This window comes from Oncorhynchus keta, chromosome 5, assembly GCF_023373465.1.
Source record: "Oncorhynchus keta strain PuntledgeMale-10-30-2019 chromosome 5, Oket_V2, whole genome shotgun sequence".
NCBI lineage: Eukaryota > Metazoa > Chordata > Actinopteri > Salmoniformes > Salmonidae > Oncorhynchus > Oncorhynchus keta.
This window is the reverse complement of record NC_068425.1, coordinates 24501622-24519252: the sequence shown is the minus strand read 5'-3', so window position 1 is coordinate 24519252 and position 17631 is coordinate 24501622. Positions and strand designations below refer to the sequence as shown.

Here is a 17631-nt window from a genome sequence, read left to right as displayed (position 1 = left end):
GTTAGTGTGTGTGTATCAGTGGAGGCAGGAGGGAGGAGCTATAGGAGGACAGGTTCATTTTATTGGCTGGAATGGAAAAATGGAACTGCGTCAAACATGTGCTTTCCATATGTTTTACGTGTTTGATACTGTCCCATTTATACCGTTCCAGCCATTACAATGAGCCCGTCCTCCTGGAGTTCCTCTCAGAAACCACCACTGGTGTGTATGTGCACATGTGTATGTGTGTTTGTGTGTGTGTGTGCAGTACAGTACTGTAGGGGAGCAGGTTGAGAGCTTCAAGTTCCTTGGTGTCCACATCACCAACAAACTATCATGGTCCAAACACACCAAGACAGTCGTGAAGAGGGCACCACAAAGCCTATTCCCCCTCAGCAGACTGAAAAGATTTGGCATGGGTCCTCAGATCCTCAAAAAGTTTGACAGCTGCGCTATTGAGAGCATCCTGACTGGTTGCATCACCGCCTAGTACGGCAACTGCTCGGCCTCCGACCGCTAGGCACTACAGAGGGTAGTGCGTGCGGCCCAGTACATCACTGGGGCCAAGCTTCCTGCCATCCCGGACCTCTATAACAGGCAGTGTCAAATTGCCAAAGACTACAGCCACCCTAGTCATAGACTGTTCTCTCTGCTACCGCACGGCAAGCAGTACCGGAGTGCCAAGTCAAGTTCCAAAAGGGTTCTTAACAGTTTCTACCTCCAAGCCATAAGACTCCTGAACAGCTAATCAAATGGCTACCGAGACAATTTGCATTGTCCCCCCCCCCTCTTTTACGCTGCTGCTACTCTCTGTTTATTATCTATGCAAAGACACTTTAACTTTATCTACATGTACACATTACCTCAATTGCCTCGACTAACCAATGTCCCCACACATTGACTCTGTACCGGCACCCACTGTATATAGCCTCGCTACTATTATTTTACTGCTACCCTTTAATTATTTGGTACTTTTATTTCTTTTTTAATTACTTAACACTTACTTTTCTTAAAACTGCATTGTTGGTTAAGGGCTTGTAAGTAAGCATTTCACTGTAAGGTCTACTACACCTGTTGTATTGTGCGCATGTGACAAATACAATTTTATTTGATTCGATGTGTCTATTTAGCCTGGCTCTTGTCAGTGGACTGGCGTGTCTCAGGTCTGGGATGGAGGTGGCCTCGAGCTGAAGGAATTCTGGCTAGATAAAACACTCACTCCAACCACGCCTTGTTGACCCCAAACATCACACAACCCTGTACAATCCAACCACGGCTTGTTGACCCCAAACATCACACAACCCTGTACAATCCAACCACGGCTTGTTGACCCCAAACATCACACAACCCTGTACAATCCAACCACGGCTTGTTGACCCCAAACATTACACAACCCTGTACAATCCAACCACGGCTTGTTGACCCCAAACATTACACAACCCTGTACAATCCAACCACGGCTTGTTGACCCCAAACATCACACAACCCTGTACAATCCAACCACGGCTTGTTGACCCCAAACATCACACAACCCTGTACAATCCAACCACGGCTTGTTGACCCCAAACATCACACAACCCTGTACAATCCAACCACGACTTGTTGACCCCAAACATCACACAACCCTGTACAATCCAACCACGGCTTGTTGACCCCAAACATCACACAACCCTGTACAATCCAACCACGGCTTGTTGACCCCAAACATCACACAACCCTGTACAATCCAACCACGGCTTGTTGACCCCAAACATCACACAAACCTGTACAATCCAACCACGGCTTGTTGACCCCAAACATCACACAACCCTGTACAATCCAACCACGGCTTGTTGACCCCAAACATCACACAACCCTGTACAATCCAACCACGGCTTGTTGACCCCAAACATCACACAACCCTGTACAATCCAACCACGGCTTATGCACTCACAGGGCTTCTGGCAATACAGACCTCTTCACTCCATGAGAGAGGATGTCTAAAATGACCCATCATTTGTACTCAAATAGTAATTCTAATGAGGATAATGAGTATGCTGCCGTCTTCTTCCCCTGACACTTTTTGACACTAGTGTGTGTTTGTTAGCTCTCTACGCTAACAGAATCCATAATGAGCTCCCTAATGCATTTGTTTGTATCAGCGCAGAACATCAAGCACTCTTTCTCATCAATCACTACTCCAGTACTCAGCTCTTATTATGTAAAGGTACACAGAGAACTAATGCTGGTAATGAGATGCTAGATGTGTGAGCATCATATACATGCCCTATCTCGGTGTTGCAGCCAGCACCCTTCTCCTCTCAGCCCCCTTGTCCTCTCCCCTCTTCACTACACATTCCTGCACTACTCGGCCCTGCCACCAAAGGGTCATGGGAAGGCATGTGTGCTTGTTGGTTAATTTTAGCCCTCATTTCATCAAGCCCATTGAGACAAAACACAGAACAAGCACGTCAACCCCTCCACCAAACACCACCACCCTAAAGCAACTCTCTCTGTCTCTTTGATTCTCTAGCAGACTCCATAAACAGCTGCAGTGACTTTTGACACACCAAGGCTACATTTACACAGCCTGCCCAATTCTGATATTTTGTTACCTATGTTACCAAAGGCATACATCAGAGCTACAGGAGACAACAGAGAGACATGTCAGTAACATCCACCTAAAATGATAGGTGGTACTACATTTAAAGCAATGCACCAATGCATATGAACACTCTGGACACACAGGCACACTCACACTACGGACACAGACACAAACACACAAACGCACACACACACCAAGTCCATTAACACATCCAACTCCAGGCCATCTGACTGTTTAATAGTCACCAGTAGCCGGCCTCTGCCCAGTACCCTGCTCTGCCCTGAACCTTAATCACTGTTACTACCCTGCACCTTTGAGACTGCTGCCCTATGTACATTGTCACTGAACCCATTTCATATGTATATACTGTATTCTAGTAAAGGCTCATCCTATATAACTACTTCTGTACACACCTTTTCTATTCATATACTGTCGATACTGTCTATAAACACACCATTATATCCATAATAGACTCTGACATTGCTCTTTCTGATATCATTTCACTTATTTTATTTTATTTTGGGGATTTGTGTGTATTGTTTTGTATTTTTAGGTATCATTGCACTGTTTAAGCTAGAAACATAAGCATTTCACTGCACCTGTGATAACATCTGCAAAATATGTGTAATCAACCAATCAAACACTAAGTGTATCTTTGTTGATTATTGACAACTCGACCGATCGTTATCAAGAGGTCATACAATAAGGAACTTTAGGTCAATCAATGTTGGGATGATTCATATTACAGTTTTTTACAATCACCTTGGCACTAATTGCAGAATCTTGACGTCATTTTTCAGAACGTTTGACACAAAACTCACATCTGATGATCAAAATTAAAAATGTTCAAAACTTTAACACTTTTTCCAATTGCTTGGATACAATACACATACAGCTAAGATAATTTGTTAATTGAACTAAAATCACCTTTTCAAAATGACACAACTTAACATCAAAGTATTATCATTTCAAAATGTAATTCACACATTACATCGGAAATGACTGTCTATTCATTTCATTACAATTATCTAACTATGAATTGACACAACTGATCAAAATGATAAGTAACTGTTGCATTACTCTTAATGCAGTTTTCTGGAAACTGACAAACAATACTCCATGTTTAGATCATGAAAGTTTCAGGATAACGAGATCCATTGACACCAATTACCGTGGAACATGAACCAATTGGACTACATTATCTATGGATGTAATATTTCATCATCATTCCTTATCAGACCCTGTTTCTATGGTCCCATGTACCACTTTTCCAGGCCGTGTTTTCAGATTTGACATCACTGTATACTCACTTTATTAGGTACACCTATCTAGTACTGCGTAGGACCCCCTTTTGCCTCCACAACAGCCTGAATTATTCACGGTGTTGTACGTTAAAAGATGCCCTTCTGCACACCACTGTTTTAAACAACTGTTATTTGAGTATTTGTGGCCTTTCTTTTAGCTTGAATGAGTCTGGACATTCTCCTCTGACCTCTCTCATTAACAAGGTGGTTTTGTCCACAGAACTGCCGCTCACTGAATGTGTTTTATTTATCGCACCATTCTCTGACAACTCTGGAGATTGTGGTGTGTAAAAATCCCAGATGCTGAAACCACCATGTGTGGCACTATACTCTATATATTGAGTTGCAGGCAGCCACATGATTCGCTGTTCGAAGGAGCAGGCTATTTGCGTTAACATGCAGGTGTACCTAATAAAGTGGCTGGTGAGTGTAAGTATGCAGGCCCTTGTCATTTATTTTCCAATACTGCCAACTCGTTACTGATGATTGATTTCACATTGTGGTACGAGTGTAACAGTATAATTTTAAACCGTCCCCATACCCAGGCACGAACCAGGGACCTTCTGCACACAACAACAACATTCACCCTCGAAGCATCGTTACCCATCGCTCCACAAGAGCCGCGGCCCTTGCAGAGCAAGGGGAAATACTACTTCAAGGTCTCAGAGCAAGTGACGTAACCGATTGAAACGCTATTTAGCGCACACCGCTAACTAAGCTAGCCGTTTCACATCCGTTACACGAGTATATAGTGAAATGAGTGGTATCCACCTACAATGACATAGCGATAACATTGGAGCCGGCAGGTAATTCAGGCCACAATAGAGGTCAAGCAGTGGGAGGAGGAAGACGAGGAAGATGTGGTGGTCAAAGGAATAGCAGGGGACAAGCACCCCTTCTGAGAGGTGGTTGTGGGCCTCGTTTGAGAGGTGTGGGGGAACGTGGTAGAGGACAAGGCCAAGGAACAAGACAGCGGCAGCAACAGCAGAGAGTGTCCAATGAAATCTGAGCAATAGTTGTAGACCAGGTCGTAAATCATGGCACGACAATGACTGAGGCAGCTACAATGATTCAACCAAACCTCAGAAGATCAACCGTGGCCTCAATCATCAAAACTTTCCGCAATGAGAACTGGTAAGTCTTCAGCATGCGCTAAACATTAGGCTACTCTCAATTGTCAAATGACTGAAAACTGCATGCCAATGTGTACCACAGAGTAGGTGATGTGACTAAATGTGTTCTTAATGTCATTTTCCCTGCAGAATATAGACTAGGCCAAATAGGGAAGGCAGAGGCAAAATTCTGACTGACCAACAAGAGCGGGCTGTGGTCAATTTGGTTCGGGACAGAAATGATATTCACCTTACAGAAATTCGACAGCACATCTTGGACAGTGATGACATGTTCAACAATGTGGAAGCCATACGTTTGCTGACTATTGCCTGCATGCTGAAAAGGCACCAGGTGTCTCCAAAACAACTATACTGTGTGCCTTTTGAAAGAAATGCAGACAGAGTGAAGCAACTGAGGACTGAGTATGTTCAGGTGTGTTTAGTTTCAAGATGCCTGTTGTGAAAAATTGCCCAAAATTCCACGTCATTGTAATCAGCAATTCTCTTTCCAAAATGTATTTTTAGAGGGTGATGGAGCTGGATGCTGATGAAAACCATCACAAATTCCTCTTTTTAAATGAGGCAGGCTTCAACCTGGCCAAGACAAGGAGGAGAGGTCAGAATTTTGTTGGCCAGCGGGAAACCAACCAAGTACCTGGACAACGTGAGGCCAACATCGCCATGTGTGCGGCTATATTGGAAGATGGTGTGGATCATCGTATTGGATCATATACTGCAGCTCTCCTTGTAACCTTCCTTGATGAGCTAAATCAGGTCTGTAGAGCTGATGGCGTGACCTATGTCATTGTGTGGGATAATGTCAGGTTCCACCATGCTCAAATGGTGCAAGCATGGTTTCAGGCCCATCCACAATTTACCACCCTGTACTGACCCCTTACTCTCCTTTCCTTAAGCTGATTGAGGAATATTTCTCCACATGGGGGTGGAAGGTATATGATAGGCTCCCTCACGAACAAGCCACCCTTCTCCAGGCCATGGATGACGCATGCAATGACATCACGGCAGACCAGTGTCGGGCTTGGCAAATCCAGGCCTGACACTGGTATGTGAAAAGTGCAAATCAATCCCAGAACAACAGCAAAGGACCTTGTGAAGATGCTGGAGGAAACATGTACAAAATTATTTATATCCACAGTAAAAACGAGTCCTATGTCGACATAACCTGAAAGGCCGCACAGCAAGGAAGAAGCCACTGCTCCAAATCCGCCATAACAAAGCCAGACTACGGTTTGCAACTGCACATGGGGACAAAGATTGTACTTTTGGGGAGAAATGTCCTCTGGTCTGTTGAAACAAAAATACACTGTTTGGCCATAATGACCATTCTTATGTTTAGAGGAAAAAGGGGAAGGCTTGCAAGCCGAAGAACACCATCCCAACCGTGAAGCACGGGGGCGGCAGCATCATGTTGTGGGGGCGCTTTTGTGCAGGAGTGACTGGTGCAATTCACAAAATAGATGGCATCATGAGGTAGAAACATTTGGTGGATATATTGAAGATCATAACATCTCAAGACATCAGTCAGGAAGTTAAAGCTAGGTCGCAAATGGGTCTTCCAAATGGGACAATGACCCCAAGCATACTTACAAAGTTGTATAAAAATGGCTTAAGGACAACAAAGTCAAGGTATTGGAGTGGCCATCATAAAGTGGGAGGAGTTATAGGAGGACAAGTTCATTGTAATGTCTGGAATGGATTAAATTAAGCGTTATCAAACACATCAAACATATGGAAACCAGGTTTGACTCCATTCGTTCCATTCCAGACATTACAATGAATTTGTCCTCCTATAACTCCTCCCACCAGCCTCCTCTGGCCTGGACATACACTTGCACACACCCACAGACACCCACCCACACATGCACACACCCACACAGACACTAGTTTTTTTTATGATGACAGTGTGGCAGCAGGCGCGGGTGTAGATTATTGAGGGGACACAGGAGAGGGCTCAAGTGCCCCATCCTCCACAGGTCCAGGCCCTTGCCATATTGGTAATTAGCATGTAGTATAATGGTTAGGTTGGGGCCCTGCTATATACTGTCATCAAAACATACCCAGACTGTGTCTCTTGTTAAGTCGAGGTGCCCTCGCCGTTTCACATAATTTTTCTGTGAATCTTCTCCAATCTTCTCAGCCGTCGCCAGTGTTATCAGTGACTGGCTCAAGGAGCAGAAGGTTGAAGGAGCTTTGAGACGTGAGACTGGAGAATTTGTACCAATGGTTTGACAGGATGAGTTGAGGCATGAGGCATTCTACTTGATGTGTTGATGACACCTTCCAGCCCATGTTAAGGTTTCTCTCCTTTATCTGTATCTTTTCTTATCTGCCTCTTGTCACATGACATATCAATGGGCTGTTATTCACCAAGTTGGTTCAGTGGCTGTTTATGAGGGGATGCTGATTCCCACAATTGTGATCTCGTTTGTCTTTTTTAAATTAAAGGCCCAGTGTAGAGAAAAACGTGATTTCTCTGTGTTTTATATATATTTCCACCCTGTGACATTGTAATAAAACTGTGAAATTGTGAAAATTATGATAATGCCCTTTTAGTGTAAGAGATGTTTGAAAACACAGTCAGCAAAATTCTGTCTTGAGAAACGAGTTGAGGAGCTTTACAGAGGCCAAAGAGAGAGGGGGGTGGGGCTATTTTGAGCATAGAGACTTGTGATGTGCAGTGAAGCAGTTGATGAGGGTGTCTCTGCTCACTGTCAAAAAGTGGCAGGCGCGTCTGGTGGGATGATGACTCCCCCTGCCCCGCGCAGTGCTTGGTCAACCCTGTCAAATGGGGAGGGCATCCGAGATTCACCAAATAGTAGCTTCTTCTACTGTCCGGATGAAACGTAGCGGTTAAGACTTCGATTTACCCATTTTCTTTCACTTCTCTTTTATATTGTTGACGGGGAGGGCGGTGTTGGTTTTTCTCCTCTTCATTAGATGATAACGACTGGCAAGGCTAGACTAATTGTAGAGCCTGTTTATTATTTTGTAGGCAAAGTGAAACCTTTTTGACTTAGGAAATACCGTTTTTACACTTCCCTGTGTACCGCAAGCAAAACCCGGCTTCCAGTTCTTTCTCCTGTGGAGCGAGCGCCTTTTTTTGTATCACCCTAGCAACTGGTCCTCGCCGCTCCTGCCTTGTGACATTTCCTTGTCGCTTTGCTCACCAGCTATCGCATATTGAATTCGACTTTTTGCACCCGCCTGTATAGGAGGCCATTTTTGCACAAAGTATTTCTCTACTTCGTCTTTAATTTGATTTATTTAAAACTCTGGAGGTTCATGCATCGGAGAAGTCTCATCTTTCTGCGTCAAAATGCCTGTGAGACGCGGTCATGTAGCCCTCCAGAACACTTATCTGGACACCATTATCCGGAAATTCGATGGACAAAGTAAGTGGACCCACTTTACATTATGACTGAAAAAGTAACAACATAATGTGACCATGAGCAAGCTGTTATAACTGTATAATCCCAACAACAAACAATTAGACTGGTTAGAAATGAAAGTGAATGCCTTTTCCATGTAACCTTTCAACCATGCAAAGTGTAATAAAATGTAAAGACAAATGCATTTGTCTAGTGGTCTCTTGTGCCCCCCCCACCCCAGTTTCTATTGATCCTAATATGAGTGCTACATGGCTGTTTCTGTAATCAAGCAGATGCTTCAGTTTAAGTCTGTCTGCCTGCCTGCCTGCCTGCCTGCCCATCTGACTGTCTGTCTGTCCGTCTGTCCGTCTGCCCGCCCGCCCGCCTGTCTGTTGGTGTAACCCCTGTACTATGGCCTGGGCGTTAATGGCATGGAACAGGTGTTACTGCATTGCCCTGTAAATGTCCAAGACCCTCTGGCGATACTCGTCCTATCTCAACATTTGATTTACAGTTCAAATTTAGGTTATATCCGTATGCATGTGCTGAATATGCCAAATTGTCATGTTAATACTATAGGTTTGTGTGTTTAGTATGTCTTTGCACCTGCCTATGTTTTCCACATGTTGCATGAATTCACATGCTGCACTAGATTATATTGCATGAGTTAACATGTTCTCCGTTCTTAAACTGGTCAGACCACTGGATCCTGATAGAAACTGTACATAATGTCTTTGCTTTACAGAGTTTGCATGTGACCACTAACCACTACTACACACTCTGTTAGTGCATATAACTGAGTGATATCCTTCTTGAACAGGACCTTATGCGGCTCATCACAGCACGCTTTACACCCACAGTGCCTCTTCGTTTTCATGCTTTTGTCTTGAATTAAATGGTATCGTAGTTGACTGTTGCGCACTCAGAAACTGCCCCACAATTTCTTTGCAACCCACTCAAATAAAACATTATTGATCCATTCAGCAAAGAAGAAATCCAGTTGTTTAAAAAAAGAGGAATGGCTCTGATTAGCACTGAACTTCAATTACAGTAGAGGCCTATAACCTAGCTCAGTAGTGGCCTATAACCTAGCTCAGTAGTGGCCTATAACCTAGCTCAGTAGTGGCCTATGACCTAGCTCAGTAGAGGCCTATAACCTAGCTCAGTAGAGGCCTATAACCTAGCTCAGTAGAGGCCTATAACCTAGCTCAGTAGTGGCCTATAACCTAGCTCAGTAGAGGCCTATAACCTAGCTCAGTAGAGGCCTATAACCTAGCTCAGTAGAGGCCTATAACCTAGCTCAGTAGAGGCCTATAACCTAGCTCAGTAGTGGCCTATAACCTAGCTCAGTAGTGGCCTATAACCTAGCTCAGTAGTGGCCTATAAGCTGCTCAGTAGTGGCCTATAACCTAGCTCAGTAGTGGCCTATAACCTAGCTCAGTAGAGGCCTATAACCTCGCTCAGTAGTGGCCTATAACCTAGCTCAGTAGAGGCCTATAAGCTGCTCAGTAGTGGCCTATAACCTAGCTCAGTAGTGGCCTATAACCTAGCTCAGTAGTGGCCTATAACATAGCTCAGTAGTGGCCTATAACCTAGCTCAGTAGAGGCCTATAACCTAGCTCAGTAGTGGCCTATAACCTAGCTCAGTAGAGGCCTATAACCTAGCTCAGTAGAGGCCTATAACCTAGCTCACTAGAGGCCTATAACCTAGCTCAGTAGTGTCCTATAACCTAGCTCAGTAGTGGCCTATAACCTAGCTCAGTAGTGGCCTATAACCTAGCTCAGTAGTGGCCTATAACCTAGCTCAGTAGAGGCCTATAACCTAGCTCAGTAGTGGCCTATAACCTAGCTCAGTAGAGGCCTATAACCTAGCTCAGTAGTGGCCTATAACCTAGCTCAGTAGTGGCCTATAACCTAGCTCAGTAGTGGCCTATAACCTAGCTCAGTAGTGGCCTATAACCTAGCTCAGTAGAGGCCTATAACCTAGATCAGTAGTGGCCTATAACCTAGCTCAGTAGAGGCCTATAACCTAGCTCAGTAGTGGCCTATAACCTAGCTCAGTAGAGGCCTATAACCTAGCTCAGTAGTGGCCTATCTCTATGCTACTGTAAGTCTGACTGTGACTACTGTGCCTGTCACTGTCAGTGTTCTTCAGTCACAGTGTGAAGGCAGTCTGTTGACCACAGGGGTACAGCTCAAAATAACCTTCTCCACATTAAAGAGAGAAGATGCAATGTTCCGCTTTTCACCTCAATTTCATGTTAAACGATTTCAGCTTGTTTAATTTGCTGTGCTGGCATGTGACATTTCGGAATTAATTGTCTTACTCTGGGATTTTCAAAGCTCTCTGCAGAGGGGTCCTCAGAGACAGACCGATAAGTCCCATCAAACTGATGTCTTCCTTATCTCTGTGTGCGTGCGTAAGCACCCTGCCGGGTGATGCGTGTACCAGACCACTGCTGCTTAGCAACAATCTGAGTCTGGGTGTCTGTGTTCTGAGGCATTGATAATGACTTAGGATAGGGTGTACTTTCCACCAAACGGCCTCACCTATTTACTCTACACAGAGGAGCAAGGAGGGGGAAGGGGTTCTGCGTTTTCTGAGTGAAGCTCCAAATCGCTCTCCTCATATTTGTTTAAATGGGGAAGAATGAGAGTTGTGCAACTTAGTTTCACGAGGGGATAAAAAGAGGAGGAGAGACAGAGTCAGAGGCACAGATGTTTGAGCAGCTTTTCAACATAAACTATACTGTTTGAATATCACGCTGTACGACAATATCAGTGTAGCTGATGTGACTTCGAAGGCAATTGTCATTAGCGCTGGAGACAATAGCCACACTCATGAACCTAGGTAAGGACGGCTGAAACCTATTGCAGTATATTATAATCTTGATTGCGGACTGTCATTGCTGAGTCCAGCTGCTCCGTATTAGTCCCTCTGGGGCCATCTTGAATCATTGCACTGATATGATTTGTGCCGCAGAGGGACAGACTTGATTACTCCAATTTCAACTTGATGTTGAGGTGAATGTGGTTAGTTGAATGCGATACTGAAATGAACACAGTCCAGACTTGAATTGGATCTGATTGAGAGACTTCTCCTTGAAATGATCATCACCTGATTATGATAACTGAATGTTTCTGAAGTTTGATAAACTTTGATTGTCTGATTTTGCATATTGCATTTGATGTAATAAGCCTTCAATTATAATTGTACTGTAACCACATTCCCACCATAATCGTACATTTTCATATCTGCTCTGACTCTCCCCTTGGTTTCCTCCCAGATCGTAAGTTCCTGATAGCCAACGCTCAGATGAAGAACTGTGGCATTATCTACTGTAACGAGGGCTTCTGCCAGATGTTTGGCTTCTCGCGGGCAGAGATCATGCAGCAACCCTGCACCTGCCAGTTCTTGGTGGGGCCTGGCACCATGAAGACTGCCTTGACACAGCTGGCACAGGCCCTGCTAGGGTCAGAGGAGCGCAAGGTGGAGATCCTCTACTACAACAAAGAAGGTAAGGAGAAGGTGGAGGGTTAGACTGAGATTCAGAGAGAAAGAGATGGAAAGCGCAAGAGAGTCAAAGTGACAACATTACTCCCCTTCTTTATAGTGGGGAGTGCTGTAAAGGTCACATACAGAATATTTTGGTCCCTCCAAGTGCCATGGCTGTCTCCCTCTCACTTTTATATAATGCTACTGTATGATGCAGTGTTACAGTATGTGGAGCCAGCTGCTGCAGACTCAGTGAACTCTCTTCTACTAATTTATCTGTCTGGGGAGTGGACATGGTGGAGCTGTCTGGGCCTGCTTACCTCACCTGCAACATGTTTATTCATCCCCTATAACAACACAGGGCAAGACCCAGATGCAGACACAGGAGGCAGATGGTTCAAGTCTCTGATATTTATTAAACAACAAAGGGCAGGCAAGAGGCAGGTCGAGGACAGGTAAAAGTTCAGAACCAGGTCAGAGTTCCAAACGGTACAGGGAGGCAGGCAGGCTGAATGGTCAGGCAGGAGGGCTCAGTGTCAGGGCAGGCATAAGGTCAAAACCAGGAGGACTAGAAAAACAGAGACAAGAAAAAGCAAGAGCACAGAAAAACTTGTTGGTTGACTTGACAAGACAAACAGAGAACACAAGAATATATACCCTGGGAATAATTGGGAAGACGGGTGACACCTGGAGGTGGGTGGAGACAATCACAAAGACAGGTGAAACAGATCAGGGCATGACATCCCCACTCCCCATTCCCATCCTGTGCATAGCTGCACTAAGTAGTTTGGGTTGGGGGTGCAGATTATTTATTTTTTGCCCGTGCTACGGAAGGCTACATAGGTCCGCTAATACAGGACAAGTAAAGGCCCAGTACTTTTGTGATTTTGTTTTATTAAAAAAATAAAAAATACTTGTATGCTCCTGTGTTTTGTCTCTTGTACATGTACACAAGACCGAGGGTTTTAACCTAAATTATTTTCTGACCGTTTTGTTCTGAACAGAACCATATATAATTTTTTCGTTTCACTGTTCCGACCAGTAAAATACAGTTCTGTACCAGTTCAACCCCCCCAAAGTACCCGTTTATATCGTTACTTTCTGTTACTTTTTATACCTTTATTTATTTTCCATTTAGCTCTACATTAAATGACTTTTCCAATCATGCAGTATGGATAGAGCAGCTTTGTCACAACTTCCGCCAAAGTCGGGTCCTCTCCTTGTTCGGGTGGTGCTTGGTGGTCCAAGTCACCGGTCTTCTAGCCATCATCGATCCACTTTTCATTTTCTCTTTCTCTAGCTCTCCCTCTCGCCACGCTCTCTCCCTCCCCTCTTCCTACAGTCTGTCTACATTTTGATTGGTCTTATTCTCTATCCGTTTCTCCTATGCTAGGACATGTTGACAGCCCCTACCCTGGCTTCACTTAAACAGAAAGGAGGGTCTCAAATACCCTGGGAAAACATCCAGTCATGGAAAGAAACTACAAGACTGTACTGCTGTTTGAAAGGCCTCTCCACATAAAACTGAAATGAGATGGCAGTAACAGCCCACCAACCATGAAACCTGAGACTGAGTCTAAATGTGTTCAGTGTTAAAGAAAGCACAGTCAGATAAGATTAAACAATATTTATAGTTACTTGAGCTGTCCTGAAGTCTACTTAGTCACCTTTGAGCCCAGGTTCGGATGGCCATTAGCAGCTTTATAATATTATGTCTCTACCCCCTGCAGGGACCTGCAGGCCCTGTCTGATTGATGTTGTTCCTGTGAAGAAAGTGGAGGGACAGGTCATCATGTTCATCCTCAACTTCCAGGAAATTATTGACCCCTCCCTCAAGAAACCAGGTCTGAGACAGAGGGTGGCCCAGGGTTGGGTATGGGCAGGTCAGTGTGGAAGTGTGTGTGTGATACTGTCTGTCTGCATCAACCTGTTGATGCCATGTTGAATGTAGCTGTGTTATAACATACAGAATGTGACTGGTACTGTAGGTGTATTTATGTAAAGTGTATGTATAAGTACTCTCTGGTTTCTCAGGGCAGAGTCGCAGGCTGAAGTTGAGACTGCCGTTGGTACGTGCAATGCGTCGGTCTTCCCTCGCCAAAGACCAGTTTGAGGGGGTGGTGGTGGACTGCCTACAGGTAAGGTGGCCAGAGACTCCCATACACACACAGTTCTATACACACAGTACTCATCGAAATATGACCTTACATATAAGATATCTTGATTATCTCAGTTCCTGTATCTCTTATGTTTTGTAATGAATATAGCTTCAGTCACATACATTTAGCAGTAAGTAGAAATCTAGTACAATATTTAACCTATGGTTGTCCTCTTCTTCCTTCCCTAATTCAGCCCAACAGTGAAGAGATCCCTCTGAAAGAGTTCCGTATCCCGTCCAAGGAGAGCTGCATGCAGTCTGAGACAGAGGCGCTGATAGAGCAGGACCACGAGTCCTCCCAGCCTGCAAGCCACTACTCCCCCAAACTGCTGTCCCTATTGTCAGAGCGGCTGCAACCCAGCGTGCCCTTCCTCCCCAGCAGCCCCTTCTCCAGTGCAGCCTTCCCCAGGACGGTCCTGCCCCGGAGCCGCTCCAGAGAGACTGTCGGCAGCCTCCGCAGAGCTTCCTCCCTGGATGACCTCGACAGCATGAGGGCCGAGTCGGGCCGACCAGGAGACCCACGCTCCTACAGCAGTGAGTTCGTGTGTGTGTGTACCCAGACATAAGTGTAGTCTGTTGCCATTTTTGTACCCCTTCTGACAGGAAGAAATGTGGCTGTCTCCTCTTACAGTTCCATCTGAATCCAAACAAACCAAGCCAAAGCTACCTGGGCCTGTTGGAGGTATTCTGTTCTCTAGAAAATGCGAATCCTCACTCCCATTCCTCAAGCACTGAGCATGTGCAGCAGCAGGGTCACTAATCAATGTCTCTAACCTATAGTGTGTGTGTGTGTGTGTGTGTGTGTGTGTGTGTGTGTGTGTGTGTGTGTGTGTGTGTGTGTGTGTGTGTGTGTGTGTGTGTGTGTGTGTGTGTGTGTGTGTGTGTGTGTGTGTGTGTGTGTGTGTGTGTGTGTGTGTGTGTGTGTGTGTGCCAGGTCTATAGGAGTCCCAGTCACTCAGAGGCCATCCTTTACTCATCAAACAGCTAATACTATGGGCTATGGAGTGTAGGGCTGTGGACTTCCCATCTACCCCAGGGAAATAATGTAGAGGAATACATCCATCCCCCCAATGCATTAACACACTCCCTCTCATTTCATTACTCTATCAATTTAATTGGCTTTATTGGCATGAGAAACATATGTTTACATTGCCAAAACAAGTGAAATAGATAATACACTTTCTCTGTATCTTTCTCACTTAGATGCTTTGCTCAGTATAAACCAAGATGTTTCTCACCTAGAGGAATGGAAATTGCATTATAACACATTATATTTTTTGTTCTGAATGTGTTACTTGCAGTTTAAATAAAGGATTTGAATGATAATATAATATGTAAACTAGTCGTTGAAAGTAGATAGAGACACAGTAATGAGAGATGAGTGTTGTTGTGTGCAGACCTGAAGACCGGTACTCTGAGCTCCACCTCAGACTCGGACCTGATGCGACGCAGGACCAGCACTCGCAGGACCAGCACTCGTAACCCCCTCACACTCAGTTTCGCCTCCGACCTCTTGCGACCGCCCTCGCCCACTGAGATCGAGATCATCGCTCCCAGCAAAGTAAAGGACCGCCACCGAGACGTCACAGAGAAGGTCACACATGTCACACAGGTGAGACACATGGTCCTCACTAGCACTCATATCACACAACCATGTGATTGCCTGACTCAACCTGTATTCTGCTAATATTAAGGGATTTTTAAAGTGAGTTTTTTCAGAACGGTATGTGCGATATTGTGTACACAGGATGTTGTGTAAAAGGAACGTTGGGTTTTTGAGAAGTGGTGGATTACATCTCTTCGGTCTGACTTCCTGTGTTGCAAGCTTTCTGCTGAAGAAGCAGCTGCATGTCACTCAAGAGTTTTCACATGCATCCACACACACACACACACAAACACACAAACAGGAATGATATACAGTATATAAAATGAACTTTTTTTCAGTCACTGGTGCTATTTTCAAAAGTATGTGGTGAATTTTCTTAATACAAAACTCCAAACTGTTAACACTTGTAACGCGGCAAGTCTCATAAAACGTGTTATTGTGCATTTATTTAGTTTGAATGCATCTTTCACCACCCAACCATTCATCCAACATATAAATGTACTGTCAAATACCATATGAACATTTATTTAATCATCAAAACACAACATATTAATATCTTCTCAATGTAGTTATTTTAACAGCTAGTTAATCCAATAGATACATGTTTCAAAATGCCCTTTGAATACAATATACTACAGTACTGTTTTCACATTAGAAAATGCACTATCTTTTGAAATTGACTGAACATCAAATTTCTATCATTTCTATCCCATGTGTGACCTTTCACAATTGATGAAAAAAATATCTGTATTGTTCAGATATAATTACAACATAGGTGTACTGTAATCAAATGAAAGAAACATAATTCGTTTGCATCAAGCCTGTCTTGAGCATTTGGCCATTGGTTCTCATCGACATCACAGTAAATGTACTCATTGATCATGCACCTGGGGAAAAACCTTTTGGCATGGAGAATCCAAGCCTGACAAAGCCTGGATTGATGTCATTACATGAATCATTCATGGCAGTTCATAAGAGCATGGCACTAGCAAGACCAGAGTTGTGTGTTCGATTTCCACTGGGGTCACTTAGGAAAATATAATGATTCACTGTTGCCACTTCGGTTAAAAGCATCTGCTACGTAAATGGTATGTATTACAGTACTGTACTGGCCAGATCACCATGCGCAGTGTCAAGTGTTGGCTGGAGTGGTGTGAAGCTTGCTGCCATTGGACTCTGGAGCAGTGGAAACGCGTTCTCTGGAGTGATGCATCACACTTCACTATCAGTCAGACAGACAAATCTGGATTTGGTGGATGCCAGGAGAACGCTACCTGCCCCAATGCAACCCCATCAAACACCTTTGGGATGAATTGGAACGGTGACTGCGAGCTAGGCCTAACAGCCCAACATCAGCGCCCGACCTCCCTATTGCTCTTGTGGCTGAATGGAAGCAAGTCCCCGCAGCAATGTTCCAACATCTAGTGGAAAGCCTTCTCAGAAGAGTGGAGGCAGTTTAGGCAGGAAAGGGGGGACCAACTCCCTATTAATGCTAATGATTTTGGAATGAGATGTTCGACGAGCAGGTGTCCACATACTTTTTGTCATGTAGTGTGTAAGAGGATATTATCTCCTGTATGAACATTTTGTTGGCTACATGTATGGAGATGTTACTTAGCATCACTACTGTACTATATGCTCTTGTCTCTCTGCATGTATATGAAAGAGGGAGAATGGGGAAAAGACAGTTTGTATGTGTGAAAGAAAGATCCCACCTTCCATAGTGTGACATCTGTGCCAGCAGAAGAACTTCTCACACCCACATGTCATCACATTAAGTTTGAGTACATTGTCATGACCTGTAATGCCATGGAAACACTAACGCAGTGAGATGGCCCCACAACACCACTGCGTAGCACACTGACCCACATGTCTGTGGTGGGACAGTCAGAGTGGCCACCAGCCAGATGAACCCACACACTAACCCTGGCTGCCCTGACTTCACTTGTCCACTACAAGTGGAATAATGGGACTCAATATTAGGGATTTTTGTGGTATTACTA

At 44.5% G+C, this 17631-nt stretch overlaps 1 protein-coding gene and 1 long non-coding RNA gene across 5 annotated transcripts in view; one reads left to right on the top strand and one right to left on the bottom strand.

Moving 5' to 3' along the window:
• Positions 1-7700: 7700 nt before the first annotated feature.
• LOC118378071 (potassium voltage-gated channel subfamily H member 6-like) overlaps positions 7701-17631 on the top strand; it is a 68341-nt gene continuing 58410 nt past the window's right edge. The window contains exons 1-7 of one of the 4 annotated variants that reach the window (XM_052519194.1): positions 7701-8392; positions 11656-11886; positions 13595-13708; positions 13899-14002; positions 14217-14556; positions 14654-14704; positions 15420-15634. In XM_052519194.1, the coding sequence (XP_052375154.1) occupies positions 8317-8392; positions 11656-11886; positions 13595-13708; positions 13899-14002; positions 14217-14556; positions 14654-14704; positions 15420-15634 (1131 nt within the window). In that variant the 5' untranslated portion in view covers positions 7701-8316. Of the gene's footprint in view, positions 8393-11003; positions 11220-11655; positions 11887-13594; positions 13748-13898; positions 14003-14216; positions 14557-14653; positions 14705-15419; positions 15635-17631 lie in introns of those variants that run through there. The other 3 variants (XM_052519193.1, XM_052519196.1, XM_052519195.1) reach the window with 3 other exon arrangements.
• Positions 12261-15565, bottom strand: LOC127930079 (uncharacterized). Its single transcript, XR_008136665.1, has 2 exons — positions 15422-15565; positions 12261-12432 (listed from the first exon to the last, which is right to left on the bottom strand). It is a non-coding gene; the product is annotated as an uncharacterized LOC127930079 (long non-coding RNA).